Consider the following 17,712-nt stretch of genomic DNA (forward strand, 5'->3'; position numbering starts at 1 on the left):
CACATGCCCTTTTAACTTCCTCCTTCTCACCACTCAAGACCCCAACACTCCTCAGTGTAATAACAATTTACGTGCATTTATTTCAATTTAGTATACTGTATTCACTGTTCACAAAGTGCTCTCCTCAACATTGGGGAGAAAGTACTCAGACTGGGTGATCTCTTTGCAGGACACCTCTGTTCAGACTACAAGCATGACCCTGAGCTTTATATCAGTGTTGCTTCAATTCTCTACCTTGCCCTCACTCTGATATTCCTGTTCTTGGCCTGCTACTGTTTTAATGAACCTCAATGCACACTCAAGGGGCAGGAACCAAATTTTGACTTGGCACTTACGTCATGTGGATATCCTTGGCTTCTTTAGTTTATCCATTACCACTAAATTTTTTGCCACCTCTGAGATTACCCTGAAGGACAGGGTATCTCAAAAATTTCAGCAACAGGTGAAGCTAGCCACTTCTCACTTCTACAATGCAGTAGCAACATGAGTGGTATTTACCACCAAATGGATGCTGCCGTCAAGCCAAAAAGACATTCTGCTTATCACACGAATTAGTAATATGGTAAATGAATTTCAGTGCCAGTTTGATGCTAAGTATGCAGTCTCTATATCCCAATGAGTGGCAGGTTGTATCAAACAGAACATTCCTTCTGTTGTTTGCAAAAGGGCAAGGTACAGATCGTACCCAACCAGCATGTGCTTACAAAACTCAAAACACAGTGCCCAACATTATATGTGATTCTGCAATTGGACAGCTAAATAACCCTCAGTGTGATAAGAATCATATTGTTAACTAATTTAAGGTGGTCAGTCAGGTTCTCAGTATGGTGCATTTACATGTGCTGGAAGCTACAGGTATTAACACACAGGGCCCTGTTCTTGGCAGACAGAAAGAACATGTATACACACTGCGCCTGTCTCAGCCAAACAAAATAAGTGACAGCCATTTGCTAGTCCATTCTTCAGGGAAATGCCTTGACTAATCAGAGTCAAACTGCCCGGCTCGAATTTCAAACAATGCTTGGCAGCTAACTGTCAGTCACCCTCAACTGGTGCATTCTTCACGGCAATGCCTCCACTAGAGTCCATTTGCCAACCAATCAACACACTTTTCTCAAAAAGTATACATTCTTGTGAATTGTCCTAATGTGTGCAAGAAGAAATGATTTGATGAAAAATCTCTTTTTTTCAAGTAATACTAGTTCTATACAACCAAATGACTATTAGAATTAGTGTTATTGTGCAGCTTCCTTCTCATGAATCTTGACACTGCAAAATTCTGACACTGATTATTTCAAATATAGGACAACAGTATCTTCTTGTGCTCCAGTGAGCTATTGACCTAATTTTCATACAGGTGGAAGCTGACGCATATCTTTGAACTCCTGAATCCTAAATTGCTAATTTCAGTAATGCATCATAGAAGGTCAATAACTAGAAAATAGGAACTATTCAAGAGGAAGTAGGAAGAGAATCACTGGAAGAACATACTCAAGTATTCTTGCCCATCTAATAACTGATGAAACAGCGCTGATAGAGAAGAACTGACAGTAGGCCATCAGTCCTTACAGGGAACAGTGCTTGGAACAAGCAAAGAAAAATACCAAAAGCAGGTCTAAATGTTTTTTAAAACTATCAGATGTTTCAGTTTCATTGCTCATAGAATAGAATCATAGAATCCCTACAGTACAGAAAAAGGCCATTCGGCCCATCGAGTCTGCACTGACCCAGGCCCTACCCCCATATTCACCCACTAATCCTTCTAACCTACGCATCTCAGGACACTAAGGGCAATTTTTTAGCATGGCCAATCAACCTAACCCGCACATCTTTGCACTGTGGGAGGAAACCGGAGCACCCGGAGGAAACTCACGCAGATATGAGGAGAATGTGCAAACTCCACACAGACAGCGACCCAAGCCAGGAATCGAACCCAGGTCCCTGGAGCTGTGAAGCAGCAGTGCTAACCACTGTGCTACCGTGCCGCCCAAGGTCTAATGGAAAACTCTTCCCAAATAATGTTTTTTTTTAAACATAAAATACTCCAGGGTTCCATTAGTGGATTACTCCCAAACCTAAATATCCATATGTTTTTAAATGTTCAGTAATTTCAGAATTTTACTTACTCTTACATTATCATGCACAACCGCAGCAGGTTCTTAAAAGCAGATGTATATACACCATCATTTTAGGTCCAATTATCTTTCGATGGGTATCCTTCTAGAATATAATATTGATGACAATTTCTGACCTATCAATAATAGTTAGCATCTTCTTTCACAAGGTTTATAACTTTCAACTTTTGGAAATGGATCATTTTCCCCACATTTGAATAAAACTGTGTGCAATGATTTGAAATGCCATATTAAATTAGCACACAAACATTATTCACATCTGCAACTGCTATTAAACACAGTAGCAACAACCACATAAACCAGACAAATAATCCCAAGTGGATTAGTGACTGATAATTATTGCAAACATTTAGTGTAAATAAAGATTCCATTGTCATAATTAATTTATGAAAAGGATATTAGAATCATATGCAAACTTGAATGAAACCAAAGACTGTTTCACAATCTAGCTTTTGCAAGCTTTCAAATTGGACCAAAGTGGCTTGAAGTCTTTCATCTAAGATGTAGATTAATTCATGGTTCTGAGCAGATCTTGAACATGTGGTTTCAATGCTGACTACCACCGGATCCAACAAAATGTCTACTCCTGCAAGCCCCCCCCCCCCCCCCCCCCCCCCGTAGACCCATCTTGGCTGCTGTGCAGGGCCTGGCAGAAGAAACGTCAAATAATTTAAAAATGACGAAGACCTCTATCCATTTTTATTTTATAATTTATCATTTGCTTCCAATTGCCTTCCTGCTATGAACAAGGAAGACACGATTAAAACTAGTGTTGGAATGCAATTTAACAGGTGGGAGCAGTCAAACCCTACTCAAAAACCAACAAATCATGCTAGCTAATAATCAGAATGACTTCAGAACCATCAGCAACACTGGTGATTGCATCTGATAAATCAGATGGCCATTTCAACCACAAACAGAATCAGTGACCACCTTAGATCCAGAGGTTTTCTGCATTATAACAAAATCTCACTGGTACTATAATGCAATTATTGAAATTACATACTAAGCCATTTTTAATCAAAGGTGTTTATATACTAAACCTAGTGAAAGCTTTTGATCAATTTTCCACCTGAGAATATGGCTGTAAAAGGTAGCTTGTATAGTTGAATACCAAATTTATCTGACAATTACATAGGAACCATAATATAGAATGATTCTTAATACCAATCAACATTTTTCGAAAGTTGAAGTGTTTCTATATCAATGTTCTAAATTCAAGTTTCTACAAAGCCTTTTCATCCAGTATAGCCCACTATTCTCAAAAAAGTGATACTAAATTTGTTTAGCTTTTAAATCAAGCTAGCTTTGAGGTTACAAAAACAAAGCAAAACACATTCTTTGTTAAATCCTGGATTATAATTTTGTATGGGTTTAAAACCATCAAATTAACTAAACCAAATATTCTATTCTAAAGTTGAACAGACTTCAAAGCAACTGTGTCCTTCAATTTGAAAGCTTCTACACTGAAAGAAAAAACATCTGGAGCAGACTTTCATAACATAATACACTAAAAACTAAGCTTAGCCAGAACTTCTGGTGCCCCAGTGACTGACATTTTTATTGAGCACATCAGAAATCACAGTTAACAAGTATAACCATTTCATCACCAGAGTAACTGAAACGATCACATGTACAACAGCTTTAGAAATAATTTGTCTGAAAATAAGTCTGTACAAAAAATTGTATTGGTAATAGTACACTTTTCTAAACTTGTAAAATACGCAAAAAGATTAAAGAATAGAAATAGGCAAGTTATGAAACTTTGAAGGAATAATTTGAGAACAACCTGTCACTGCCTATAAATTTCTATTTACATATAGCCACAGTGCTGAGCTTAAAATGGATGCAATACATCACATAGTACAAGAAACTTGGGTGATGCTGTATTATTTGAAGTTAAGAGACAGCAATTATCAATAAATTGCATATATAAGCCTGTGTGCAAATGATATATAATGTGAATATAACATAGAATATATATCAACCAGCAATTTCTATTCTCAAACTACTTACCTGTATGAAGAGGAAATGCAGTTTTTAAGGTGAAAACAGAAGCAAGAGTCAAGATTTTCAACCAGTTTTAAAATGCATGATTTGTTAAATATATAGAAAATTTACTGTATGGAGGCACTTGTCTTCACTTTGGACAAGCATAAGAAATCACTAATTGACATAATATATTCTCAATGTGATTAAAACAAGGAAAATACTTATAAATATACAAATCTGTTTTGTAGTCTTTTAACTCTTTATGGTAAATATTATTCGTTGAATATGTCACAATGAAGGAAATAATCAGATTATAGAAACCATAAATAAAAGCCCATCTTTAGGGACTCTAAACATACCTGAGTTCATTAGTTTCCAGAGCTGGTCCACCAGGGCCTCATTGCACAGTGGAGAGTCTGTATTCTTGGTGAAAGGTGGGTTTTTATTGAGCATACTCAAAACCTTATGCCTGTAACATATGAAACAACGGATTTCGCTTTCAGCTGTATACATCCATGTTAACCAAATAGTAAGAATGGGAACAATTGCTAATGAGTCTGTTGTGCAAACATATTAATGAAAAATGGTGCATATAACAGAAAAAATCAGATTAGTAATACATTTTGTGAACCTGGGCATTTTGTTCAGCTCCACTATTTTTGATTATAGCAGTCAGATCATGAATCTCTGGGTGTGTTATTTGTTGTTAACCAACACCAATGCCCTACATGTCCATGCTAAAATTATTAGTTCTTTTTCCATTTTCTTCAACAATACTTTTTATTTGTTCTACTTTTTTTTTTAAAAAGGTCCTTTTTGCACAAGATATTAAGTTTCACTATCTCAAAACACTGCTTGTAGGTAAAGTTTTTGATCACTATGTTCCAGAGCCCATTCAATGACAGACACAATTCCAGCATGCCCAGAGCATAAACTAGGAATCATTTAAACGTATCTTGACTGTTTTGTCACAGGCCTCAAGTTTAGTAGTACTTGACTTTGGAAGGTGACAGAATACTACACTAGACCTTTATTAGACCATAATGTATGAATAATAGCAACGGAGCAATACAGATTTTGCTAGTTATTAAACCTATCAATTTCTGCTTACAGAAGCTAAATGGCCTAGCCATCACACTCGGAAGGCTTCAGAATAATTGCCAAATTTAAATTGGCCAGGTTAAGAAACAGTTGTGAAAATGACTGGAGACAAACCAAATTAAACAACAGCCTATTCATTTTTTTAAGCTATCAAACATATACTTGAACAACTTCCAGAAGCTGCTTACATTTGAAGCAAAAGGCTTGGCTGTTTTCTTGGAATTGACTGGGGCAAAATGATCAAAACCTATTATACTTGTATCAAAATAACATGTTTTCCAAAGAATGAAGCTGCTTTTTAATCTCTCTCTTGGGCATCAGAGACAAATGGCAAAATGTTGTAACATTTCATACAAGTAAAACAGCATATTTTTCTGAATAAAGCTTATTCTGAACACCTCCAGGGGAGGCACGGCGTAGTGCTAATGTCACTTGAGTAGCTAATGCTCTGTGGACAAATCTCATCATGGCAGCTGCTGGAATTGAAATTTAATGAAATTTTAAAACCTGGAATTAAAAGCTAGTCAAATGATAACCACAAAACCATTATTGATTGTGGAAAAAACTCATCAGGTTCACAAATGTCCTTTAGGGGGAAGAAATCCGCTGTCCTCACCTGCTCTGCCCAACATGTGACTCCAGATTGTTAACTGCCCTCTGAAATGGCCTAACATGCCACTCAATTGTATCAACGCTACGAGGTCTGAAAGGAATGAAACTGAACAGACTACTCGGCATCGACCTCGACACCAGAAACAACAATGACAAACCTAGTCCTGCTGATCTTGCAAAATACTCCATACTAACATCTGGGAATTTGTGTCGAAGTGGGGGAGCTGTGTCACTCAATCCTAAGCAATATATTGTGAAAAAATTATAGAAAGGTAACTGCATTATAAACAAAAACAAACCAGGTATTTGGGAGAAAATGTAACCAATTGGTGCTTCAGTGGTAGAATTCTCGCCCGCCATGCATGAGGCCTGGGTTCGATTCTCGGTCGATGCAACAATTTTGTGACTTTTAAAGGGCGTCTGGATGAATGCATGAATAGGATAGGAATAGATATGGTCCCTGGAAGGATAGGGGTTTTAGTTCAGACGGACAGCATGGTCAGTGCAGGCTTGGAGGGCAGAAGGGATAAAATTGGTCCTCTTGAAGATCAGAGTGGTCGGCTATGTATGGAACCAAAAGAAATAGGGGAGATATTAAATGGGTATTTTGCATCCGTATTTACTAAGGGAACTGGCATGGAGTCTATGGAAATAAGGCAAACAAGTAGGTAGGTCATGGAACCTATACAGATTAAAGGGGAGGAGGTGCTTGCTGTCTTGAGGCAAATCAGAGTATATAAATCCCCAGGACCGGACAGGGTATTCCCTCAGACCTTGAAGGAGACTAGTGTTGAAATTGCAGTGGCCCTGGCAGATATATTAAAAATGTCGGTATCCACGGGTGAGGTGCCGGATGATTGGAGGATAGCTTATGTTGTTCCGTTGTTTAAAAACGGCTCAAAAAGTAATGCGGGAAATTATAGGCCGGTAAGTTTGACGTCAGTAGTAGGTAAATTATTGGAAGGAGTACTAAGAGATAGGATCTACAAATATTTGGATAGACAGGGACTTGTTAGGGAGAGTCAACATGGCTTTGTACGTGGTAGGTCATGTTTAACCAATCTATTAGAGTTTTTCGAGGAGGTTACCAGGAAAGTGGATGAAGGAAAGGCAGTGGATGTTGACTACATGGACTACAGTAAGGCCTTTGACAAGGTCCCGCATGAGAGGTTAGTTAGGAAGGTTCAGTCGCTAGGTATACATGGGGAGGTAGTAAATTGGATTAGACATTGGCTCAATGGAAGAAACCAGAGAGTGGTAGTGGAGGATTGCTTCTCTGAGTGGAAGCCTGTGACTAGTGGTGTGCCACAGGGATCAGTGCTGGGTCCATTGTTGTTTGTCATCTATATCAATGATCTGGATGATAATGTGGTAAATTGGATCAGCAAATTTGCTGATGATACAAAGATCGGAGGTGTAGTGGACAGTGAGGAAGGTTTTCAAAGCTTGCAGAGGGATTTGGACCAGCTAGAAAAATGGGCTGAAAAATGGCAGATGGAGTTTAATGCAGACAAGTGTGAGGTATTGCACTTTGGAAGGACAAATTAAGGTAGAACATACAAAGTAAATGGTAGGACACTGAAGAGTGCAGTAGAACAGAGGGATCTGGGAATACAGATACATAATTCCCTAAAAGTGGCGTCACAGGTAGATAGAGTCGTAAAGCATGCTTTTGGTACATTGGCCTTTATAAATCAAAGTATTGAGGTTGTATAAGACATTGGTGAGGCCGAATTTAGAGTATTGTGTGCAGTTTTGGTCACCTAATTGCAGGAAGGATATTAATAAGGTTGAAAGAGTGCAGAGAAGGTTTACAAGGATGTTGCCGGGACTTGAGAAACTGAGTTACAGAGAAAGGTTGAATAGGTTAGGACTTTATTCCCTGGAGCGTAGAAGAATGAAGGGAGATTTGATAGAGGTGTATAATCGAGGTGTATTGAGGACAGGTCCAAAGATGTGCGGGTTAGGTTGATTGGCCATGCTAAAATTGCCCCTTAATGTCCTGAGATGCGTAGTTTAGAGGGATTAGCGGGTAAAATATGTAGGGATAAGGGAGTAGGGCCTGGGTGGGATTGTGGTCGGTGCAGACTCGATGGGCCAAATGGCCTCTTTCTGCACTGTAGGGATTCTATGATAAAATTATGATGGGTATAGATAGAGTGAATGCAAGCAGGCTTTTTCCACTGAGGCTAGGGGAGAAAAAAACTAGAGGACATGGGTTAAGGGTGAAGGGGGAAAAGTTTAAAGGGAATATTAGGGGGGGGGGGCTTCTTCACACACAGAGTGGTGGGAGTGTGGAATGAGCTGCCAGATGAAGTGGTGAATGTGGGCTCACTTTTAACATTTAAGAAAAACTTGGACAGGTACATGGATGAGAGGAGTGTGGAGGAATATGGTCCAGGTGCAGGTCAGTGGGACTAGGCAGAAAAATGGTTCGGCACAGCCAAGAAGGGCCAAAAGGCCTGTTTCTGTGCTGTAATGTTCTATGGTTCTAAGGGCCTGTACCTGTGCTGTAATTTTCTTTGTTCATTGTTCTAAGTAACTAAGTACATTTTGAGGATAGCTTTTTTAAACTATTATTAATATTTCAATATTTTGTTGAATACTTCCAGCCATGAAACAAAAGGATATTTTCTGGGACACTGAATTTTTAAAGAAAACATATTTGTCCATGAAGACAGTAAAGGTGCTGACTAATAAGGATTGGTTTGATAAGACTCACCTTATGTATGGCACGGCATCATTCTGAACAAGATCCAACAGCCACTGCAATTCATCAGCGCTCCTGTCCACTGTAGGTTCAGAAATTAAATGAGGGACAAACCAAATCAAAACATTCACAATTAACGAAAATCAGACAAGAGCAAGCATTTAACATCCATTGTTTTAAAGGTCTGTGAAAGATTTCTACAAGCTGCCATGAATTTACGAAGACAAGATGTAAGTGTAAAAAAAATGCAGGCAAGAGAAATCCCCATTTTTCTAAAACTTTCAACTCCTCACCACATTTTGTAATGTACAATAACTCATTCACACCAAGTATAAAAGACTCAGATTTCACCTAATGAGAAGCAGCCTGATTATGAAAATTGCCTATTTGCTGTTTGCACACGTGTTAGGAGAAAGTCTGAACACCTTTCATCCTAATTTTGACCTACCTCCTTTTGGATCTGAATTAGAACCATGCTCAATTTAGGATAGTATACACATTGGGAGATTGCATTATTTTGATTGCATTATCAGCAACAAATGAAATGCACATTCAGGCACTCATTAGCTTTCATATTGCTACATATTTATCAGGATGTAGTTTAAGCTATCATTAAATCACAACTGTGAAAGCAGCTTTTTTTTGGAAAAGATTATTTTATTTGATTTGCCGAATATAGATTCTTGTGGTACTTGAGCTTATTGGCAACTTGCAAGATTTTAAATAGTGCAATGGTCACAGAGACTCATGAACGTTGCCTTTGTTACTTTATAGAAATGCTTGATACTGCTATTTTCTTAAGGCTTTCCTTCTAGTGCAAGGGACAAAAAACTTTCCTACATACAAACCCTTCAAAATGAAGCAGTTCCGACAGCTCTCATAGGATTCATTCAATCATTATTTCAGTCATGTGCTTAAATCAGCTGTACCCAGTTATTCTAACATTGTTAATAGAACCATCTGACTGGTTCCCACATCGTGACACTGCCCCAACAGGTGCGAATAGCAGAAAACAGAAAGGTAAACAATAAATAACTTGCGTTTATAGAGTATATTCAATGTAGTAACAGATTACAAGGTGCTTCATGGAGTGTTACCAAAGAAAATTTGACATCAGCCACATGGACAATATTAGGGCAAATGTCGAAAAGCATAGTCAAAGAGCTAGGTTTAAAGGAGCATTTTAAAAGGAGAAGCACAGAATAGTTCTGGAACTCTGCCTGAACTTATGCCCTAACTATTACCAATGGTGGAGTAACTAAAATTCAGGGTGCACAAGAGCCAAAAATGGAGCAAGCACTGATATCTCAGAAGATCAGAGGGCTGGAGAAGGTTACAAAGATGCGGGAAGACCACAGAAAAAAATTGAAAGCAGATGGGAATTTTAAATCAAAGCTGTGTTTAGATGGGTGTCAATTTAAGTCAATGGCCATGGCGCGATGAGTGAATGGGATATGGCGCAAGTTAGGATACAGGCAGAGTTTTAAATAAGCTTCAATTAATGGAGGATGGAGGATGGGAATCCATTAAGTTTAGAGTTAACAAAGGGATGAGGGTTGGAATCTGACGATGTTACAGAGGTGGAAGCAAGCAGTGTTAATGACGCATGGTCAGAAACTTATCACTGGATCAGGCGGCCAAGTCACCCAAACCAGGGATAAGAAAAGCATCATGAGCAATGGAAGTGGAAATGTTAATCCTGTATGAATGAGTTATTGTACTCAAATATAAAAGACTCAGATTTCAGTTGCTGAGAGACTGCCTGATTATGAAAATTGCCTATTTGCTGTTTGCACATGTGTTAGGAGAAAGTCTGAACATCTTTCATCCTAGTTTTGACCTACCTCCTTATGGATCTGAATTAGAACCATGCTCAATTTAGGACAGTATACACATTGGGAGATTGCATTATTTTGATTGTATTATCAGCAACAAATGAAATGTTCATTGCAAATAATTAATGCACAATAGATTAAATGGTTGTGTGAAATTACAATGTATAAAAAACTTTGAAATGTTATATTGCAAGATAAATAATTGTCGATGTTTATGCATTAAAACAATGGAGTTAAAATTAATATCAGCTGTATGAAATGATACATTAAATCATGGAAGATAGAAGGCCATTCTGCCCATTGATTCTGCACCACCATTCAATGTGATCATGGCTGATCCTCTAGCTCAACACCATAATCCCATGCTGTCCCCAAACTCTTCAACATCTTTAGTGTCTAGAAATCTCTTTATTTTGTAAATACATTCAGTGATTTGGCCTCCACAACCTTCTATGGTAGAGAATTCCACAGGTTCAGTCATCCCCACATCCAGTCTGCCCAGCCCAGTCAGAATTTGTTACGTTTCAATGAGAACCCTTCTCATTATTCTAAACTCCAGTGAATACAGGCCAGGCTGACCCAATCTCTCCTCATACAACAATCCTGCCATCCCAGGAATCAGTCAGGTGAACCTTCGCTGTGCTCCCTTTGTAACACAACATTTCTTAGGTAAGGAGACCAAAACTGCACACAATACTCTAGGTGTGGTCTCACCAAGGCCCTGTACAGCTGCAATAAGACATCCTTGCTGATGTACTCAAATCCTGTTGCAATGAAGGCCAACAAAACATTTGCCTTCTTAACTGTTTGCACACCTGCATGCTTGCTTTCAATGACTGTGGCACAGTGGTTAGCACTGCTGCCTCACAGCACCAGGGACCCGGGTTCAATTCTGGTCTCAGGTGACCATGTGTGGAATTTGCACTTTCTCCTCGTGTCTGTGTGGGTTTCCTCTGGGTGCTCCGGTTTCCTCACATAGTCCAAAGATGTGCAGGTTAGATTGATTGGCCATGCTAAATTGACCCGAGTGTCAGGGAGATTAGCAGGGTAAGTGTGTGGGGTTACAGGAAAAGGGCCTGGGTGGGATTGTGATTGGTACAGACTCAATGGGTCGAATGGCCTCTTTTTGTACTGTAGGGATTCTATGACTGGTGCACGAAGGCACCCAGGTCCCTTTGTACATCAACATTTCCCAATCTATCATCATTTAAATAATACTCTGCCATTCTATTTTCATACTGAAAAGATAACTTTACACTTATCCATGTTATACTGTATCTGACATGTATTTGCCCACTCAGCTTGTTAAAATCACCTTGAAGCCTCTTTACGTCCTCTTCATTACTCACCATTCCACCTAGTTTCGTGTCATTAGCAAACTTGGAAATATTACATATGATTTCCTCATCCAAATCATTGATACATATTGTGAATAATGAGGTCCAAGCACTGATTGATGTTCTGGTCACCACAATCATCACCTTATATTCTGAAAAAGGCCCATTTATTCCTACCCTGTTTCCTGTCTGCTAACCAATTCTCAATCTATGCCAGTACATTACCCTCAATCCCACACGCTTTAATTTTGCACAACAACCTCTTTTGTGGGACTTCATCTGAAGTTTCCTGAAAATCCAAATTCTCATCCACTGGTTCTCTCTTACCTATTCTACTAGTTTCATCCTCAGAAAACTCCAGTAGGTTTGTCAAAGATTATTTCCCTTCCATAAGTCCATGTTGTCTGTCTACAGCTGTTGATATTTTCTAAGTTTCCTGTTATCGCATCCTTTACAATAGACATGCAATTTTTGAGTCAAGTATGTAGATCACACTTGGCATTGATCACATTGAGTTGGATGATAAACTAGATTGCAACAATAAAGAGTACTCTAACAAGGAAAATATTAAGAAACGTTGCAATCTTGGTACACAAAATTAATGCTTTACACACTTTCTTTACAATGGTTTAGGTAGAATTATATGTTTGTGCCTTGTGTATAAAGTGTTAACGTAATTTATAATGGTACAATCATAAACGATACTGAAAATTTTATTTAAATTGTGTTAGGCTCTCTGTTTATTGAAATGCAAGTTGAAGCTGAATGTGATATTGGAAATGTGGATACTGGATAATTTGATAAGAGTTGAGCAGAGGGATAAAACAAGTGGAAAGGAAAGAAGAGGCAACAACGAGGTTGCAGAAGCATTGGCAGCAGGGAGAGAGAAGGGTGTTAGTCATAAGTGAGTGGTAAAAGCCAAGTGACAGGAAGTACTGAAAGGTTTGAGAAGAAAAATTAGAAAATTTGGTTAGCTGATAAATCATGTGGGATAATTGAAAACAAGGAAAAAGTTTTCATTTTGTTAAATGTTTATAATATTTTGTGGTGGGAAAGAGAATAGGTAGAACATGGCACCATTGTTGAATTTTTATGTATTCACACATCAAGATCAAACCTTGTGTATAATCCACAACTGCTTCCAAAGCTGCAATGCGAACATCTACAAAGTGTCCATATTCTGCATACGATTTGAAAAGTGATGGATCACTAGGAATATGACCATTCTTCTGTAGCACCCGAACAGCTCTCAGGCAGCTGCAAATTAAACAAGAAAATTGCACTTTAAAAAAAAACTTGAAACCTCTGTTCAAGATTGAATTAAAAACTCGTTTTGCGTATCTGAGGTCAGGCAAGTTGGTTTTGCTCCCAATTATGGCAAAACGAAACTTCCTATCTCAGGGCAGGGAGGGACTACAATGGTCTGCCTCACACAGCTTAAAAATGTCTTCCGTCAACCGATGACATTGGCGATCATTAAACCACCCGCACAGACGGTGAGAAATGGTTACCAAAGGCATGAGTTTTTTGCTAGCAAGTCCTTTAAAAATATAATGACATGCAATACGAGAACTGAGCAAGGCAGAATTAAAAGTGAACAAAAGGTATCACAATGTAGGTCAATAGAAACCATCATCCCCTCCCATACATTATAGCAGGCCAATCTTTATCACCTCACCTTTATTCACATTTTTTTTAATGCCTTCAGTTCCACATCATATTTTATCTGGGATTTGCTTCTATTTATTCAGGTAAATTTTGTCATGAGACAAGGATAGTTTCACCACAGCACTTCTTTCTAGATAACTTCAGTTTGTGCATCAGCTTTGAAGCAGCAACAATAAGTGCATTTACATGACACTTTTATGAAGATGATCTGCCCAAGATATAGGAACTGGAATAGAAAATATGGCCCCTCAGGTCTGCTCGGCCATTCGATTTGATCAAGGCAGATCTTCCGCCTTAATGACACTTTCCCACCTGTGATTCAGATAGATCAAAAATCTGTCTACCTCAGCCTTGAATATACTCAACAATGGAACACCCACAACCTTCTGCAGCACAGAATTCCAAAGATTCACAGCATTTTTAGTGAAGAACTTTCATCTGAATCCTAAATAATCAATCCCTTATTCGGAAACTGTGCCCCCTGTTCTAGAATAACAGCATATTATTTAAATTGTGACAAATTGGGAAATGTTGATGTACAAAGGGACCACGGTGCTTTGTATAGTAGTCATTGAAGACAAGCATGTAGGTGCAGCAAGCGGTTAAGGCAAATGGTATGACAAATGGTACCTTCATTGCAAGAGGATTTGAGTACAGGAGCAAGGATGTCTTGCTGCAGTTGTACAGAGCCTGAGGGAGACCACACCTGGAGTATTTTGTGCAGTTTTGGTTTTCTTACCCAAGAAACGTATATACTTCCCACAGAGGGAGTGTAGCAAAGGTTCACCAGAATGATTCCTGGTATAGCAGGATTGATGTATGAGGAAAGATTGGGTTGGCTAAACCTATAATCACTGGGGTTTAGAAGAAAGAGAGGGTTTTCACTGAAACATATAAAATTCTGACAGGACTGGACAGATTGGATGCATAGATGATGTTTCCCCTGGCTGTGGATGTCTAGAAGAAGGTCACAGTCTCAGGGTATAGAATAGGCCAATTAGGACTGAGATGAGGAGAAACCTCTTCGCTCAGAGTGATGAATTTGTAGAATTCTCAACCACAGAAGACTTTAGAAGCCAAGTCACTGATGTATTTGAGAAGGAAACAGATTTCTAGACTCTAGAGTTATCAAGGGGTATGGGAAGAGCACAGGAATATGTTGTTGAGTTAGATGATATAAGTATGTCAGTATATAAGATATAAGTACATAAGTATATAGAGACCTATAAAATAATGAAGGGGCTGGATAGGGTAGAGGTGGAGAGATTCTTCCCACTTAGAAAGGAAACTAGAACTAGAGGGCACAGCCTCAAAATAAAGGGGGGTCAGTTTAGGACAGAGTTGAAGAGGAACTTCTTCTCTCAGAGGGTGGTGAATCTCTGGAATTCTCTGCCCACTGAAGTGGTGGAGGCTACCTTGTTGAGTATGTTTAAATCACGGATAGATGGATTCCTGATCGGTAAGGGAATTAGGGGTTATAGGGATCAGGCGGGTAAGTGGAACTGATCCACTTCAGATCAGCCATGATCTTATTGAATGGCGGGGCAGGCTCGAGGGGCTAGATGGCCTACTCCTGCTCCTATTTCTTATGTTCTTACGTTCTTATGATCAACCATGATCATACTGAATGGCGGAACAGCCTCGAAGGGCCGAATGACCTAGACTTGCTCCTATTTGCTATGTTTCTAAGTATATCATTCCCAAACTTAGTGCAGAATTCAATTGTATTGTGATCACTGTTTTTCCAGTAGATCTTTTACTGCAAGATTACTAATCAACCCTGTTGTAATACACAATACTAGGCCTAAAATAGCCTCGCCTTAGTTGGTTACACAACATAAAAGCAAATTACTTTGGATGCTGGAATCTCAAACCAAAAGAGAAAAAATGCTGGAAAATCTCAGCAGGTCTAGCAGCATCTGTAAGGAGATAAAAGAGCTGACGTTTCGAGTCCAGATGACCGCTTTGACAAAAGGTCATCTGGATTCGAAACGTCAGCTAGGAAATTGGATCAGGAATTGGCTAGCGGATAGGAAACAGAGGGTGGTGGTTGATAGTAAATATTCATCATGGAGTGCGGTTACAAGTGGTGTACCTCAGGGATCTGTTTTGGGGCCACTGCTGTTTGTAATATTTATTAATGATCTGGATGAGGGTATAGTTGGGTGGATTAGCAAATTTGCTGATGACACCAAAGTCGGTGGTGTGGTAGACAGTGAGGAAGGGTGTCGTAGTTTGCAGGAAGACTTAGACAGGTTGCAAAGTTGGGCCGAGAGGTGGCGGATGGAGTTTAATGCGGAGAAGTGTGAGGTAATTCACTTTGGTAGGAATAACAGATGTGTTGAGTATAGGGCTAACGGGAGGACTTTGAATAGTGTGGAGGAGCAGAGGGATCTAGGTGTATGTGTGCATAGATCCCTGAAAGTTGGGAATCAAGTAGATAAGGTTGTTAAGAAGGCATATGGTGTCTTGGCGTTTATTGGTAGGGGGATTGAATTTAGGAGTCGTAGCGTTATGTTGCAACTGTACACAACTCTGGTGCGGCCGCACTTGGAGTACTGTGTGCAGTTCTGGTCCCCACATTACAGGAAGGATGTGGAGGCTTTGGAGAGGGTGCAGAGGAGGTTTACCAGGATGTTGCCTGGTATGGAGGGGAGATCCTATGAGGAGAGGCTGAGGGATTTGGGATTGTTTTCGCTGGAAAGGCGGCGGCTAAGAGGGGATCTTATTGAAACATATAAGATGATTAGAGGTTTAGATAGGGTGGATAGTGATAGCCTTTTTCCTCTGATGGAGAAATCCAGCACGAGGGGGCATGGCTTTAAATTGAGGGGGGGTAGTTATAGAACCGATGTCAGGGGTAGGTTCTTTACCCAGAGGGTGGTGAGGGATTGGAATGCCCTGCCAGCATCAGTAGTAAATGCGCCTAGTTTGGGGGCGTTTAAGAGATCCGTAGATAGGTTCATGGACGAAAAGAAATTGGTTTAGGTTGGAGGGTCACAGTTTTTTTTTAACTGGTCGGTGCAACATCGTGGGCCGAAGGGCCTGTTCTGCGCTGTAATGTTCTATGTTCTATGTTCTATATCTTTTTGATTATTTGGATGTAAACAATCAGGTCTTGGGGATTTGTAGGGTTTTACACCCTTAAATTTCTCTGATACTTCTTCTCAGCTGACATTAAATTGCTGACTCTACTTAATTGCACTCAATGAGAAGGTCAAAACAGAGAAAAGATCGGATAAGTAGTGAACAAATATTGAAGCGTGGTTTTGCTGAACTAGGTGATGCTTGCTTAGTCAGAAAGATGCATTATCAGACGTTTTATGGTGTTAAAGAGAAACAACTGCATGAATAGAGATGGATAGAAAATAGGACATTGAGGAAAACAATGATTACTTCAAATTGTAAGGATTTTTGTGTGCCCCGTGGATTGTGGAGGCTCATTTGATTTCTACTTCTATCAATGATTTGAAGAGCAGATAGGTGGCAGATGCAGGTCAGTGCAGAAATGTGAAGTAATATATTTGCAAACAAAAACGAGGAATATTTGAAATAGTGTCTTTTTTAACAGAGTAGAGGAATGAAGAGATTGGTGGGGAAGACACTAAGATTCTTAAAAAGATCTGTGTTCAGACAGTAAAGGCCATAAAGGTAATGCTATTTTGAGTTTTATACATGAGACATTGAGTACAAACAATGAAAGATTTTTTCCATTAATGGCAAGTTGTCAATAAAGGGACATAAAGTCAAACTCCTGGGTGAATGAAGTACACAGATCGAAAAAGATATTACAGCGAGCTATTAAAACATTGACTCCTTCATCACAAATAGCTATTGGGACAAACAGTTTCTCAACTTAAAAGAGTAGCTAGGTATTTGAAAAGGAATGTGGATGGAAAAATAACAGGAGATAGTTCCAACTGAAGAGCTATAACTGAATAGGTGCAATGACTGAGTAACCTCCGAGACTATAAATTATACAGTTTGATTATTACTGCCATTAGGAACATGGAAATCAGTGGGTATTTGGACTGACAAATGCGGTTGTAGTATATTATAAAACTGAAATAAGTAAAATGAAGGTGGTATAGAAGTGTGCCAAAAAGTGGTAAACACGCTTTGAATTCACAATCACATTTGTGTTTCAAAGTGAAAATGTCAAATAACAGAGGGATTGGGCAGAGATGAAGGAAATCAAGTGGAAAACGGCCCAGTACAGAATAGAGATAGCTTGGAAAATGGGTCTCCCTCCTGCCTTTTTTTCTAACAGCTGGTCTGTAACCCAGGGATAAAAAATAAGGTTTTTTCATTGGCAAAACAAG

General features: G+C 39.1%; 1 protein-coding gene across 3 annotated transcripts in view; it reads right to left on the reverse strand.

The window, feature by feature from the left end:
* The window catches only part of taf2 (TAF2 RNA polymerase II, TATA box binding protein (TBP)-associated factor), a 111,180-nt gene that overhangs the window by 21,249 nt on the left and 72,219 nt on the right, over window positions 1-17,712 (reverse strand). For all 3 annotated transcript variants that reach the window (XM_078216509.1, XM_078216511.1, XM_078216510.1), the window contains 3 exons: window positions 12,840-12,979; window positions 8,563-8,632; window positions 4,487-4,596 (listed from right to left, as the gene is read on the reverse strand). In XM_078216509.1, coding sequence (XP_078072635.1) covers window positions 4,487-4,596; window positions 8,563-8,632; window positions 12,840-12,979 — 320 coding nt within the window. The remainder of the gene's footprint in view (window positions 1-4,486; window positions 4,597-8,562; window positions 8,633-12,839; window positions 12,980-17,712) is intronic.

Source organism: Mustelus asterias, chromosome 7 (assembly GCF_964213995.1).
Source record: "Mustelus asterias chromosome 7, sMusAst1.hap1.1, whole genome shotgun sequence".
NCBI lineage: Eukaryota > Metazoa > Chordata > Chondrichthyes > Carcharhiniformes > Triakidae > Mustelus > Mustelus asterias.